The sequence below is a fragment of the Cnephaeus nilssonii genome (genome assembly GCF_951640355.1).
Source record: "Cnephaeus nilssonii genome assembly, chromosome: 2".
In the NCBI taxonomy this organism is placed as follows: domain Eukaryota; kingdom Metazoa; phylum Chordata; class Mammalia; order Chiroptera; family Vespertilionidae; genus Cnephaeus; species Cnephaeus nilssonii.
Window position 1 is genome coordinate 99869659 of NC_137073.1, and position 15753 is coordinate 99885411.

A 15753-nucleotide genomic window follows, 5' to 3' on the forward strand; every position below is an offset into this window, starting at 1 on the left:
AGTGTGGCTTACTCTTCCTGGGTCCTGAGGCACAAATCAAGTCCGGATATTTCCCACTGCCCTGCTCAGTGTCATTTTGAAGTTGCGACACGAAACTGTCGCCTTACCTGAGCTGTAGGCGTGAGCGATACCGCACTGTTTCCGGCTGGCGGGTTTGCCATGGGAAAAACGATGACAAGGCCACTTGCCCGGGGCACGCGGTGATAAAGCCTCTGAGCTCTGAGTTGCGACATCTGAGGAAGTATTTTTTCCTTCGTGTCAGAGATGGGCTGTAAGTACAGGCAGCAGACATAGGGTTAAATGATGATGCATCTGTCATTTTGGAAAACCCCGAGGGTATTCTTCCCAGATGCTGAAAAAGATATGGCAGAATTAAAGCTCTGTTGACTGTGAAACATATTCTAGATCCTCCCCAGTATTTTTTTTTTTTTAATATTTCAACAGGACACAGTAAACAGGATTAGCCTAATTCCGGGAAACCTAATTGACCCACGGCCTAAAGGGTATTACAGTCTAAAATGTCAGTGTTCTGTTTTCACACGACTGTCATTCATTTTATAACGCATTCACTTTCATTTTAGAGAAGAATCGCTCACTTGCACCTTTAGGAAGGGAGATAATTATTTGGGAACTGGTGGGATTTTCACTCCACTTTGCCCCCGTCCATTTCAGTTCCCACTTTCTCAAAGGGGTTCAGTATCCAGAGTTCCCCATCTCATGGCTGTGGTCTCTCATTCTCTGAACTAGACCTTGCAGGCTTCCGGGCCTGTGGTTAATCTCAGCATTGCTGTTTCCGTCTCCATTGGCTGTGCTGATTCAGGGGTGCTGCATGCATCCAGATGCTTCCAGAGCACTTTTTATTGTTGGGTGAAAGCTGTAAAAATTGTGTTAACAGACATGTTCCCCCTGAACGGACTGAGCTGGTTAGCAGTCCAGCTAAGCCTTCCATGGGAGCCCACTGGCCCCGCTCACCGGCCCGCTTACCCACTCAGTGCATCCACATCTGCCTGCTGCCCGGGCCCCTGTGGGGCAGATGTGGAGATGTGGCAGGTGGCCAGGGACTGTGCCAGCGGTGAGAACAGAGCAGGGTGATGGCAGCCTGAGGACCGGTATGCCAGCCTCCTGCGTGGGCAGGTCACCCTCTCTCTGAGCTCCTCAGGACATTAGAATGCCTGGCTTTCTCATCCCACTCGTTGATGCCTTTTCCTCACAACCTGACTGACTCCTCTCCCCCCTTGTCCCCCAGCTCTGCTTTGTGATGTTCTGGACCCCCAACGTGTCCGAGAAGATTTTGATAGACATCATCGGCGTGGACTTCGCCTTCGCAGAGCTCTGCGTCATTCCTTTGCGGATCTTCTCCTTCTTCCCCGTCCCAGGTAAAGCAAAACCGAACGAAAAGCAAGTTCCTTCTCACCCCGCTGCCTGGCTCAGTATTCTTTGCAAGTGTTTGCAATCGTGTCACAAACAAAACCGTAAATCTTCACAGTGGCCTGGAAAGATGCGGAGACATGGCCCAGTAGGATGAAAGTTCACGACACAATGCCTGCAGAAATAATCAGTTTCTTAAAGGAGAGCGGTTGCAAACACGGGAAAAAGAAAGCTGACCCCCAGGGACCGCGTGAGGAGTTCGGGGCAAAGAACTGCCACGCACCCTGATCGTGGTGGGGACACGAGTCTAGGCCTGTGTCAAAACCCTTAGAGCTGTATATTCAGAAGTCAAATTGTAGGCATGTTAATTTCAGGAGTGAAATGGGGTGAGGGGAGTAGCCTGTAAAACCCGGATCCGTACAGAGAAAGAAAGGGACTGCTGGAGACAGAATCTAGGGGCAGAGTTGAGGCCGGAGGGCGTGTGGCCAGAGAGGAGAAGCCCCAGCCAAAGTAGAAGCCAGTTTGAAAATTGGCAAACGGGAAGAGTAGTGTGAGGTGTGCCATAAAGAAGGAGGTGGCGCTTTGTGAAATGAGAAAAGCGGGCTGCAGAACGGTTGCTTAGTATGCTACCATGTCTGCAGCACATGTACCGCCCATTATGTATGCCTGTGTATGCCATGTTCGGGGTACGTGCTTGCCTGTCTACATACCATTTCTAGAAGTAAGTCACCAAAGGGCTAACAGTGCTTGCCTCTGGGAAGCAGGACCAGGGCCCCCGGGAGCCAGGCTGGAGGAAGACCTTGGTGCCATATTCCTTGTTAAACTCTGTACCAAGTGCATGTTGTTTCCTGTTAAAAATTTTCTTGCCCAAAAATTCCACCCCAGTCAGTGAGCTGAGGAGCCAAAATCTACAGAGCGCCACAGTGAGGTTAAGAAACGGGCCATGGAGCTCGGCCAGCCCGCCAGCCCGCCAGCCCCAGTTGTCCCCTGAGTCACACAAGCTGCCCTGCTCTTAGGGGCCAAGCACTCCTGGAGGCTGGGTCCCTTGGGTGTCGCCTTCTCAGCTGTGGCAGACATGGAGGGATGGAGGAGCAGGGGTGCAGGGGAGGCAGGACCCTGGGGAGCCAAGCTCTGGAAGGTGACGCCACCTAGAGGCGCTGCCCTCACAGTGTTGCCTGAAGGAGGGGCTGGAGGTCCGGGAGACCCCGCTTCATCTCCCCTGGAGACTGCCTTACCTGTCATCCTAAGGGCTTCCAGACGGGTCCAGCTTCCACCTGTGTGTGCAACCTGCGGGGTGTAGGCCAACCAGATTAGCGTTCTACCTGTGCGCCCTCGCCTTTGCCCTTGCCCAAACCCAGGTGTGTGTCTGAGCCTCTTAAGTACAGCCCTCCACCCTGGGCCGGCAGGGCACACGGTTAGAGCAGGACAGCAGGTCTTCCTCCCCATGGGCTTCCTCCCTGGACACGGGTTTCACCCCAGGTGAGCGCTCCTTCAACGCCCTCCAGTTTGAGGTCATGCATCCGGGGCACTTCTTGTTGATCACTGTTTTCCTCCAAAACCAAAATCAGTCAGCAGTTCACACCTGTTGCTGGAGCCCTCCATGGTGCCCAGGCTGGGTGCCCGCCCTCCCGCAGTTCCCGTCTAGTTGGGGAGACGGGGCGAGGTGTCTGTGACACATCCACCTGTCGGAACGACAGGGAACTGCCAGGGGCAGGAGGAGGGAGGTGACTGAGGTTTGTGGGGACGGCTGAGGACATCAGGGACGCGGACAGAGCACCCCTTTCCTCCCTGACACCTTGTCTCTAGGCTTATGGTCCAGGTTTGCTCCTCACTCAGAATCAGGTTTGATCATGGGCAGCCGTCTCTTCTCCCTGAGTTTTCTCTTCTGGAGAGGAAGGGTCCAAGCTTGAGGCTGGGGCGGGGGGGGGGGGGGGAAGGGGTGGCAGGAGTGGACAGGACTGTCCCAGGGGCGGTCACTGTGCAGGAGGGAGCTGCCTGCAGCCACTCGCTGTCTGGACGCTAAGGGCTGTGATGGGGCAGGAGCCGAGGTAGGGACGGGCTGCCCGGCCCTGACGCAGGGACCAGGAACCTGGCCGGAGGACGGGGTGACGCCCAGGGCAGCAGCAGCAGGGCCTGGGTCCCAGCCATCACCCCAAGGACCCCGGTGTGCTGCCCAGGGGCTAGAAACTACAGGCTGCAGGACCCGGGGAAGGGGATGATGCTGACGAGCCCTTTGCTCTCCCCTCAGTCACTGTGCGGGCTCATCTCACCGGGTGGCTGATGACCCTGAAGAAGACCTTTGTGCTGGCCCCCAGCTCCGTGCTGCGCATCATCGTCCTCATCACCAGCCTGGTGGTCCTGCCCTACCTGGGGTGAGTCGTCGGGGGCGTGGGGCTGTGGGTCCTTCTGCCACTTAAGTTCTGTTCAGATGGTTGCATTTGCTTTTTCGTGTGAAATCCCCACGCGCATCTAGAAGTAGAAATGCAAAGTTGCGTCCTATTCTCTGCCTGCGAACCAGATGGGAGGCTGTTGAGATCCATTCTAGAAAAGTCCTTTCAGGGTCAGGCCCCTACACACTATTCACTGAGCACTCACCACGACTCCCAGTCTCCCACGGAAGGGGCGTTACTCGGTCCCTCCAACTTGGAAACCCGCACTGTGCAGAGAGGAGGGGTGGGAGGTGCTGTGGGCTCAGAAGGGATGGGGACGTGGCCCGGCCGCCAGAGGTGCTGAGCTGAGGCCCCGAGGGGGGCAGGGGAGGCCGCTCTGCCCAGAGGTCCAGGTCCCCGCCCCATGCAGGTGTACCGTTTATTAGGTGCAGGCTCTGAATGCGATTGTCTGGTGCCTCTTGTCTACACCTTTCCTGGGTGTCGGCTGGATTCTGACACTGTGTGTGCCTCCGCACGGATTTAACAAACTAACGGCCTTTGCTTTCTCATCCCCAGGGTCCACGGAGCCACCCTAGGCGTGGGCTCCCTCCTCGCAGGGTTTGTGGGAGAATCCACCATGGTCGCCATAGCCGCATGCTACGTCTATCGGAAACAGGTGAGACGTGGGGACAGCCCCGCCTGCATGGCTGGGAAGCCTCCTCCCAGGTGGAGGAAGACTCGAGTGGCTCCCGTGGGCCCACAATGGGAGGCCTCCCGTCCTGCAGCGGGGCCCGCACTGCAGGGCCAAGGCCTCAGGGCAGCCACCTGGAGTTAGGACAGCCCGGCCCAGGGTGGGAGAGAATGACTGCAAGCCTGGGGCTGGCCCGGGGGGAGGAATGCTCCAACAGCAGCAGGTCGCATGCTCATCCCAAGGACAAAGGTCTGTAGGGCCCTGAGCAGGAGGGTGGGGAGAGCGCAGGCCCTGCTGGGAAGGGGGGGGCAGCAGTGGTGTCCCCGGGTAGAGGCAGGTTGCCATCAGCTGACGGTGCGTTCAGAGGGCCCTGGGGAGAGTCGTTGGGACAGGGTCGCCCAGAGTGCCTGGCACAGTGCCAGCGTCCAAGTAACCAAACAGAGAGGCCCACGCTGGACTAAGGTGCAGCCTCGGGGAGGTCACCCCAACCATCCTCGAGACCCAAGTCTGAGACCCTGGGGGCCTCCCCCTGCTCTTGGCCCTGCTGTGATGTGTCCCTGCCACAACCCACGCTTACGTGTCTTCCTTGGTCTAGAAAAAGAAGATGGAGAACGAGTCAGCCGTGGAGGGGGAGGACTCGGCCATGACGGACATCCCTGCCGCCGAGGAGAGCACGGACATCGTGGAAATGAAAGAGGAGAACGAATAAGGCGCGGGACGCACGGGCGCTGCGGGGAACCGTGGAGATGACACCCCAGCACCATCTCCTCTCCTGTCGAGTTTTGGTTTTTGGCTTTGGTAACGAAAGAGGCCTTGGTTGAAAGGTTTCGTGTAAACTCCGGCATACTGGGTATGCTCCCTCGCAGCGGGACCTCGGGAATGGTCTCTGCTGATGCTTTGTAAAAACCCACCACACAGTTGACTTCATGCCCCGCTTCATGAAAACCCAAAAGACATAGCTGCCTCGTAGTCCACGCTGTGTCCCCTCCCTCAGACGATGTCCACTTGGAACCAAAGGACTGCGGCTCTGCCCTCCCTCGCCCGCGGCCACCACCACCCAGCTGGCCACGCACGGCACCTGTCCCTCTGCATCATCTGAAGAATCCCCAAGTTACAGCTGGCTTTCCCTGGCTTCCCAGCAGCACGGCTGTGCAGAGAGAGGTAACCCGGTGGCCTGCCCCCATGGAGTCATCGCCTGTGCAGAGGGCCAGCCTGCGCGGGCCGTTCCCACGGAAAAGGGGATCCGTGAGTGCGCTGGGCAGCTGGATGGAGAGGGAAGTGTGAGATGCCACAGGGACAGCCCGCTGACAGCACCGACCACTCGCACCTCACCTGGCCTCCTGCTAGACCTGGGTGAGCTCTCACACCACGCCCCGCCGCCCGCCCGCCGTGTACATACCTGAGCTAACTCTGACCTTGTCACCAAAGCGCATCTCCGAATTTCAGCATCCTTCCGCATGGCTTCCCCCGAAGGCTTGTTTTCCACGCGCCTTTCCTGAAGGTGGCGCTAGAGCAAGGGAATTGGAGCATTCTAACTCTACCTTTTAGATTTTTACAGTGAACTGCAGCTTTAAGTCATAATCTAGCCTTCTCATGCCAGGTTGTCGTATCGTAACTTTTGAAGTAGATGTCTTACCTGGCCCGGCCGTTCTTAGTCATAACCATGCGGTACAGGTAATTCCTCGTGTACGCCCCTCTCACGCCACAAGATAAAGCAAGACATTTTATAAAAACAACTTCAAAGTCACTATGTGATACTCCCTGAGATGATACATTTGAAATCCATTTAGTGCAGTATATTTTTCTAAGTTTTGGAAAGCGGGTTTTTTCTTTAAAAAAAAAAAAATATGGACACAGTTCAGTAAATTCTTGATTTCGTCAAAATTCCTAGACTGAAAGAACCTAGACACAAAACTATTTTAAAGATATAAATATATACTGTATATGTTATGTAATTTATTTTAGGCTATAATACATTTCCTATTTTCGCATTTTCAATAAAATGTCTCTAATACAATACGGCAATTGCTTGTGTGTCCACATATCTGCCAGTTGAAACGTATTGTATCGATGAACCATTGTCTCTTATTTGTAGCAGTTTTACAAAGCCTGTCATTTGTACCTAAATATAAGGACCTGTAAATGACAAGAGAACTATTTTTGACCCTGGGTAACGGGTATCAATGGGTTAGCTGGTGTAGACACTGGTGGGGGGGAATAGATGCTGGAAAGGGAAAAAGGACGAAAGGAAAAGGCCAGGCGCTTGTACTTACTGTATTCAGTGCTGTGTGATCCTATTGTTCCCCTAGAAAAAGGGGTGTAAGGGCATACAGTCAGGCGTGCGCATCACGGGCTGCATTCACGTTTCTGGACACCCCGAGACCTCAGGGATGCCGCCGCCAGGACCAGCCCGCAGGCGCTCCGTCGGAGGTCTGGGTGCTGAAAACCGGGATGCGCAGCTTTGGGGAGGTTTCAGAGGCAGATCTGAGATGATGGGGGAAATCTAATTGTACCGGCTTTTTTAAAAGTACGTGACTAGAAAATGAAGCAGCAATGTTCCTTTAACCCAGGTGATATTTCATGCTGTGGGGTTAGAGCTTAAAAATGGAAAAAGCGGGGGGGGTGGGGGGAGGAAAAATTGAAAAAGCCAATTCTTTCCCTCTAAATCGGGAACCATCAGCTAGAGATGCCATTAGGCAACAAGGACATGTTGTGAGGACTTCCAAGCCCCCTCAGTGAAAGGTTCACAGGCTAGGGTGTTTGGGTAGAATTTTGGAGAACCCAGGAAGCAACCCCCAGACCAGACCACGGCGACTGCCCCTGGGACAGTCCTGTCCACTCCTGCCACCCCAGCCCCACTGCCCCAGCCTCAGGCTCGGACCCTCCCTCTCTAGAAGAGAAAACTCACGGCCTCTCAGACGGTTCCTTCACCTGGGCTGCGAGCATCCTGACGAACACGCACCTTAGCTTCCCAAGCAAACCCCATAGCTGGCAGGGTCTGCACCTCTTCTGAGAGCCATGGCGGGAGAGGCAGCCAAACCAGGGAAGTGGGGGCACTTCTGCCCACTTTTCAGAGTAGGAGGGGCATTCTTTTGACTTTGCTGATCCAAGATACATCCCCCCAACACAGATTTTTGTGTTTGTTTAAAATATTTTTATTGATTTTTTTTTCTTTTGAGAGAGAGAGAGGAAGGGAGAGAAAGAAACATTGATGTGAGAGCGGAACATCTAGTGGCTGCCTCCTGAATGTCCACCCTCTGCCAGGGATTGAGCCCGAAACCCGGGCATGTGTCCCGACCAGAAATGGAACCAGCAACCTTTTGGTACATGGGACAATGCCCAACCAACTGAGCCATACCGGCCAGGACAACACAGGTTTTTTGTGTTTTTTGTTATTGCACATTGCTCAGCTGATAGATTTAGGGATGCCGTGAGGGTCTCGTGTCAAGGACCATGAAAAGACCCGGTGTGATGTTCTCCGTGCTGAGTGACTGCTTGTAGACAAAGAGAACCTGAAACTACAGGGGCATCAAGGCCTTTTTAATTTAAATGCTGACAGGTGAGTTCGGGCAGCTCAACGCCGTGTTTCTGGAGGAGGGTTTTCTCTGCACAAGCCCAGGTCAGAGCAACTCCTCCGTGGCCTCCCTGCTCTTTTGAGGGGCTGTGTGCACTCTGCCCCCAATAGTGGGACCTCAGTGGCCCTGGGCATCAGTGAGACACCCAGGAACTGAGCAGGAAGAGCCAGGCAAGGCTTGCTCCAGGAAGGTCTCTACAGGATGGGCCCACCGGCCACGTGGCTCAGGGCGTGTTGAGAGGTTTGAACGTTGGCAGGAACCTCTCACCTGTTTGGGATTCTGTAATTTGGGCACAGAAAGCCGCTGGTTTACATCATTGGGTGAAAGTCAGGTGGGCTTATCTTGTGCCGAAGATCGTCTCCTCCCCCCGACCCACCCCGTTTTGTGTTTTGTTTTGTGCTGTTTTAGTGTCAGCAGGTGATTTGACTTTGAGACTTTTAGGGTTAGGTAGGCACTATTGGAGGGGCCAAGCAGAGTTTGGCTAATGCAGACGCACCATTTCACTCTGAGTCTCCCAATAGAGTCCTGGGCGGGGCGGGGCCGGAGGCCACGAGGAGGGAGGCGGGTCTCCGTGGGGTGGTCTGGCCCCCACGGTGCTCCCCAGCCGGGCCGGCTCTGTGCGCCTCACAAGCAGTCTTTTTCGCGTCTCTCGGGGTGGGGCGAGTCATTCCATCCCCAACATCAGAGCAGTTATTGAGTGAGATCTTAGCGTAAGAAGCGAAAAGATTCAACGGCTCCCTCCCTCCTAACCAGGTGTCGTTTGGGGGGGTCTCATCTCATGGGTAAGTGGATTTTTTTTTTTTTTTTACTTCAAGCTGAAGTGGGAGACTAAGAACCTGTGTTGCAAAATAGAAAGTATTTATACTGTAGTAATTAAAGGACATGACCTTGAGAAATATTTTCCTGTGTTTGAGAAGGCGGCTCCAGTGACTCTCTGAGCAGACCAGGGCCCAGGGCAGCCTGTGCCCCCGCGGGCCGGTGTCCGGCCTCTCCCTTCGCAGGTCACTGGCCTCTAACTTAAGATGAAGTCTCCAAAGTGATGCACAGGCCAGGGAGGGGGTCTTCTACGTTCCCAAGCGCTGCCCTTTTTGGTTGTGTGTGTGTTTTGGGGGGAGGGGGTACCCAAAGTTGCGATGGGCAGGGCTTTCCGAGACAAGGCGATTTGTAAGTGTGGAGGCAGCTGCTTTGCACGTGCAGCCGATTCCCCGAAACCAGCCGCCCTGCCTGCCTCCGGCGGACGGCCACGCTCACACACAGCTCTTCCATCAAAAAAGCATGTTTCTGAGCAGCGTGTTTGGCAAACATGCGAGATGCCCTCCGTGTGGGCGTCTCTGTTTCTGTCATTTGCGGCAGCCAAACACCACGTGACTCATCAGCTGACCTAACCACACGTGAAACAGGGGGTAGAGAAAATCTGAGGCCACAGGCGCCAAAGCCCGGCTGCCTGCCCTGGCGCAGGTGGTGCGGCTGAAATGAAACACGTGAATGTTCTAAAGGAGAGAAATTGTGTTATGGGATCAAAATAACCCACTTCGGAGTCGGAAAAACGTGACTGTCCAGTCTCAAAGGGAAAATGAAGGAGGAGGGCTGGTGAGATCTTGTTTGAAGTTTACTTCAGTGGCCTCTCCAGAGGGGAGGGTGGAACTATTAGCCGTTGCCGCCTCTGCTCAGAACAGCAGCAAAGGTAGGCCTCCTAAGTTTGTTTTCTTTAATTACCGTCGCCAAGTCCAGGTGGTTCCAAAAGAATTTTTTCTCGGCTTCGTTTGTGATCAGCCAGGGTCTCTAACAGACAGCTTACACAGTGGTAAGACAGCGGCCAGCCCCCGCATAGATGCAGAAGGTTCTCACAGGGCACCTCTTGTTAAGTTAGGCAACTCAAAGTGTACTTTGCTATAAGAACTTGACGTTGTCTTCTATGGTCCGTGTAAAACAAAAGCACACAAGAGCTAGGAGCCCTTTCTCTCTCCAGAAGTACACGTGGTCTCAGGTTAAAGAAGGGGGAGGTCGCCGTAACTGGTTTGGCTCAGTGGATAGAGCGTCGGCCTGCGGACTCAAGGGTTGATTCCGGTCAAGGGCATGTACCTTGGTTGCAGGCACATCCCCAGTAGAGGGTGTGCAGGAAGCAGCTGATTGATGTTTCTCTCTCATCGATGTTTCTAACTCTCTCTCCCTCTCCCTTCCTCTCTGTAAAAAAAAAAAAAAAAATCAATAAAATATATTTTACAAAAAAAGAAGGGGGAGGTGGAGGCAGACCAGCCACGTGTACCGTTGCCTGTCCGGTCTGGTGGAAATTCAGTGGCCTGTGGAAATTGGTCATCACTCTAAGATTTAGCAGATGTCCTCCAACTGTGAACCCGGGACAGGAAATGGTGTCTTTGGAGTTGGGGAACATTACAGCCAGCTGGCCTCTGGTTCCCTGAAGCATGGGGCTGTGAACATGGGGGACCCACAGTTTCGGTCTAACAAAGGAATATAGGGTACACATATCCATGCCAATCACTCAACGCCCGAAGGGTGGACCAGTCACCCCGAAACAGCCCCTTCCATGGGGTGCTACGTCCACAAGGTTTGTGGGGCAGATACACAGCCCCTTGGGTCTCTGACATATTTGGCTTGCTTAGCGATGTATTGAGAGGGCAAAGGTCAAAAGATGGCATGACCAGGGAGCTGGTGTAGAGCTCAGAAATCTTGACAGAGCCACCCAGGAGTCTGTTCAAGCCCACACCCGTTCATCTAAGGGGAGCTTCCGTGCTGGGCCGTGGGTTCATAGCATGACAGTCCACATCACTCACACCTCTCCGGCCTCAGCTGGGTCACCTGTCCAATGAGAGGCCTGGGCCATTCCTGCTCAGGCTCCTTCTGGGCCAACATTCTATGTATGATCTAGGATTTAGAACACGGCATGGGACCCTGCCATGGAAAAATAAAATTACCTCATTCTTCATTTCAGATCAGATCATCAGCAGTGATCCAGGTGTTTTTAAAAAATAAAATTAAGTCTAGTGGGAGTCATTCCACGTGGGCTTGGTGGTCAATTCACAGGCTTTTCAGTTTCACAGCAAAACTGTGGGTTTAATTTAAACTGTTGAAACCAATTACGTTAAAATAGTTGTGCAGCCTTTGATTAAAATTGACTGCAGAGGTCAATATAAAATATACGTTGCATTTAAACAAGTGCTGTATATGTACTTAACAGATGTAAGTTTTTGCATTGTTAAGAGGATTTCTACCTGCTTTGCTTTTTAAAAATTATTTGGGGGATTTGTGCTCATATATTGTCAAGTAGCTCTCATATTCTAATTTTAGTTTAAGTAAAGTTTCAACAGTTGGCATACAATTGCGATTGCTTTTAGCTTCTTGATTTTCTTATTCTAACCATGAGTCTGTTTACACACCCCAGATTACATGGCAGCTGACTGCAATTTCCTTTTTTTTTTTTTTTTTTTTTTGTCAAACGTACTGGAGATATTAAAATTTCGCCCTTTGCCTTGGTAGCTAAAACCTCTAACCACTGGGATAGTTCTCTAAATGCCTTAGTATTTAAATATGACCTATTTCTTCAAGCTCTACTTTGTATTAAAATAAATTTGTACTTCCCGTAACTACAGTAATACTGAAAGTACCTCTCTGAAGACCAACTTCTCTTCCCTTCTAAAAAGGGGTGCCAGACTTGGAGGGGTGCTAGGAAAGCCAGAGGAACAGAACCCTGGAATCCCCTCCTGCCCACATCTAAGAGACTGTCCTTATCAATCTTTACGTGAAAGGCATGCCTCTTTTTTTTTAAAATGTAATGTCTTAACCTCAAAGAATCTCGGCCCCGGTATTGTGAACTTCTATGGGAGGTGACATGGAGAAAGTGTTGCAATACATTGTGCACCAGTAGTTTTATTGCTAGCTTTACCCAGTGGCCAGATAAGTTTCTATTGACCAAGTACAAAAAAACGTTTTACAAAGTATCATACTTTAAAAAGATATTAGCTTGTAAGAACATGTAATGAATAACTTCAAAATGCAATGGGTATTTAATTTTAAGGCGTGCCTTTAACATTTATGTAAAAACACTGTGTAATATGAAAACACGAGAATGCTCGTGATCCGCCCACAATGTGTGAAGATACCTGTAATCAACAAGGGTGTAGGCATTCCACTGACTGGCTTGGCTTGGCCTGTTTTCCCTTGAGCTGCTTCATTACATGGCTTTGAGTTAAAATCCCAGGTCTCAGCCCTACCTCTACCACACTTCCCTTTTCTGCCACTAATGCTTTAACACTGCCATGATTTTTAAGTCTAAGAAGTCATCTTGCGTTCCACCCATGGCCCTTGGGCGATGGCGTGTCTTCCTGCCCAGCTGTACTGTCACGCTGGGGAGCTGTGCTGGCATCAAATCGTGAATTCTCCCCGCAGCAGTACCACGAGGGCAAATCTCCTCCCCCACGCTCCCACCTGACAGCCAGGTGAATCACTTTATCATCCACTGAGAAATCTACTCCAGGACACTCCCACACCCACCCACTGACCCCCATCTGTTTTCCCTCGAAGTATCTCTCATCCCTCCTCTGCATCCTCTCTAATCAGACTGGCTCAGCTCAGGTGCTCCCGGGTGCTTTGAATTGAAAGACCAATAAGGAATGAACAAATACAATAATTATCATTCACCTCTACGCCCAAGTTCTTCCATCACATTCATACTCTGAGGGAAAGTGGCTGAGGCACACTGGCTGGGTCAGCTCCAAGACAGAAGCAATCCTAACCCTAAATCCTAAATCCTAACCCTAACACTAACCCTAAACCCAAACTCTAGCCCTAACCCTAAACCCTAACCCTAAGCCCTAACTCTAAATCCTAAACCTGACCCTGATTCTCACCCTGGTGGGACAGAAGCTCACAAATTTGTGCACGACTGGTTCAAAGAGCGACTTCTCCCCCATGCCTGGCAACTCCACACACTTATTTAGCTCTGCTCTGCTTTCCCCCACATGCCACCACTGCCCAGAATTCAGCACCTTCCTCACCCACAACTGTTCTAAATGCTGTTTAATTCCACCTTCTTTGTAAAAGAATGAAATGGCTCCCAGGCCCCGGGCTTGCTCCCTCCTTAGCTGGGAATCTAGTTCTGCATGTTCCCAGGTGACCTAATCTGGGCCTGTTCCGATTCCAAATTCACGATTATCCTCAGGGCTGCTTGCCCAGCCCCGGCTTGTTCCAGCCACCTCCCAACATCTCAGAGGGGCCGGCGAGGCGGTGGCCGTCAGCTCTTCTCCACCCCTCCACATGCTTTCTCCTGACGAGGTGAATGACGTCATCACTACCCAGAAACCTGCTCCACCACCCCCCCACCCCCACCCCCACCCCGCTGTCAAGTCACTGCCTTCGGCCCTTCCTCCTCTGTCTCTCACTCGCTCCCTCCCTCTGTCCTCTTCAGACCAGGTGCTCCAGGATCCCGAGGGCCTGGATGCTGCAGGAGCCTTCTCCAGGCTCAGGGCTGCCAGCCCAGGATGGAAGTGACTCCTCCTGGAATTCTGCCGTGCACAACCTGTACCACCATTCCCAGCGGTGTGACCACCTGCCCCCCACCCCCTTCACCTGCCCTTCCAGGCTGGCCTTTCCTCTCACTCTAGGCGCTCGGTTGCTTCCAGGATGGCCCTGCAGGGACATGGGTGGGCACCGGGCTGAGCCTGGACCGTGTGTAGTAAACGAGAGCCCAGCCAGGGAGCAGGAGGGTGCTAAGCCGAAAAGAGCAGTAGCAACCCACAATGGGGACTCCTGCTGGCACCCAGCCTCCTGCTCCAGCACCTGAACCCCTGGCCCTATTCCAAATCTTCTCCTTGACCATTCACCATGAGGGCTTAAGAGGAGACATTTATTTATTTATTTATTTTTAAAATATATTTTATTGATTTTTTTACAGAGAGGAAGGGAGAGGAATAGAGAGCTAGAAACATCGATGAGAGAGAAACATGGATCAGCTGCCTCCTGCACACCCCTCACAGGGGATGTGCCCGCAACCAATGCACATGCCCTTGACCGGAATCGAACCTGGGACCCTTCAGTCCGCAGACGACGCTCTATCCACTGAGCCAAACCGGTTTCGGCGAGAGGAGACATTTAGAAAGAGAATCTGGAGAGATTGTTTCTCCTCTTCAGGGGTGTATACACATGTGTGGGAGAGTCCCCGATACCTTAAGCCTAGAGAGAGGGCTTTTCAGGGGGTCCTCGGGGAGCTTGCAATGGGCCCTACTGTGGTGGGACTCGGTGTCTAGGTGCCCTGTCAGGTCTGACAGAACAGGGAGCCGCAGGAGAGGGGCTCTGGGTGGGCTGGGCAGTGCCAAGTCTGACACGGCACAGGGTGCTAGTCTTCCCCACGAACCAGACCTGGGCCACACTGATCAACAAGCTGACCTGGGGCCCTGAACTGGGGCAGGAGGCGGGCATGAAGGGGTCTCCAAAGATCCCCGAGAGAGCCCCAGGCAAGAACGGGAGCATGAGAACTGGCCAGGCCCAGGCAGTGAGGCTGGCCCAGGACAGCAGCTACCGAGTAAGGTCTTTGCTCCCCTGCCCGCCTGCCCTGCCTCCTCTTCCCCAACACCGGAGGGCCAGACAGGGAATTCACAATTAGTCACCTTTGACTCCTATACCAGATGGGTTACTCCAGTTTTACAACTGGAATAGCATTTGGCAACTTGAAATAATGTCTCTTTATTATCCAAGCGTGAGCAGGGTGGTGTTTTCCTACTTGAGCTGTAGGAGACAAAAATAAAGTTGCTTTGTGATTCTACCCCTGGAGTCATGCCAGTTCAGCTCATTTGTACAGAGGCAAATGGGCTCTCAAAGGTGGGGAGAGTAAGAGAGGGTCTGGGAGGGACAGGGAGGGCAGGGCTGGGAAGGGCTGGGCCAGCTCATCCTTGCCTCTGGATTTGGAACTGAGCTGCCCTGACCAGGCACTCTTTGGTGAATGAATGAAGGCATTCACACCTTCCTCACCTGAACATGCTCTGACCCTAGGTCGCCTGCACATCAGCCCTCCCTCCTGTGACCTTCTCCTCTCCAACTCTCTCTTCTTTTTATTTTTAATGTGTTTTTTATTGATAGTATTACAGAGATCTCCCGTTCCCCTCTAACCCCCTCCTGCCAGTCCCTACCCAACCCCCAGGTCACTACCCTACTGCCCATATCCATGGACTATGCATGTAAGTATACTAGAGGCCTGGTGCATGAATTGGTGCATGGGTGGGGTCCAGCCGCCCCTCACAATGAGGGCCGATTGGGCCCGGGTTGGCAGGGGGGACGAGGGAGGTTTGCCAGCCAGTCCTGCCCCTAATTGGGGTTGGGGGGGCCAATCAGGGCCCCGATTGGGCCAGTTGGCCATCACAGTGCATGTCATAGCAACCAGTCATTCTGGTTGTTCTGTCATTCCAGTTGCTTGGCTTTTATATATATAGATAAGTTCTTTGGTTTATCTCTTCTTGTCCCCCAACCCCACATCGAGGTATGTCGGGTCTGTCCTCCCTGCTTCGGGTCTTATTTTGTTGGTCAATTCATTTTGTTCATTAGATGCCGCAAATAAGTGAGATCATGTGATATCTGTCTTTCTCAGTTTGGCTTATTTCACTTAGTGTATTTTCCAGGTCCATCCATGCTGTTCCAAAGGGTAAGTGATCCCTCTTTTATACAGTTGCACAGTATTCCAGTGTAAATGACCCACAGCTTTTTTTATCCATTCATTTACTGATGGGCACTTGGGCTGTTTCCA

The 15753-nt window shown here is 52.6% G+C and overlaps 1 protein-coding gene across 1 annotated transcript in view; it reads left to right on the top strand.

Moving 5' to 3' along the window:
- ANKH (ANKH inorganic pyrophosphate transport regulator) overlaps positions 1-6447 on the top strand; it is a 119145-nt gene extending 112698 nt beyond the window's left edge. The window contains exons 9-12 of the mRNA XM_079791362.1: positions 1247-1376; positions 3617-3740; positions 4314-4413; positions 5024-6447. Of these exons, the coding sequence (XP_079647488.1) occupies positions 1247-1376; positions 3617-3740; positions 4314-4413; positions 5024-5137 (468 nt within the window). The 3' untranslated portion in view covers positions 5138-6447. The remainder of the gene's footprint in view (positions 1-1246; positions 1377-3616; positions 3741-4313; positions 4414-5023) is intronic.
- The last annotated feature ends 9306 nt before the right edge of the window (positions 6448-15753 follow it).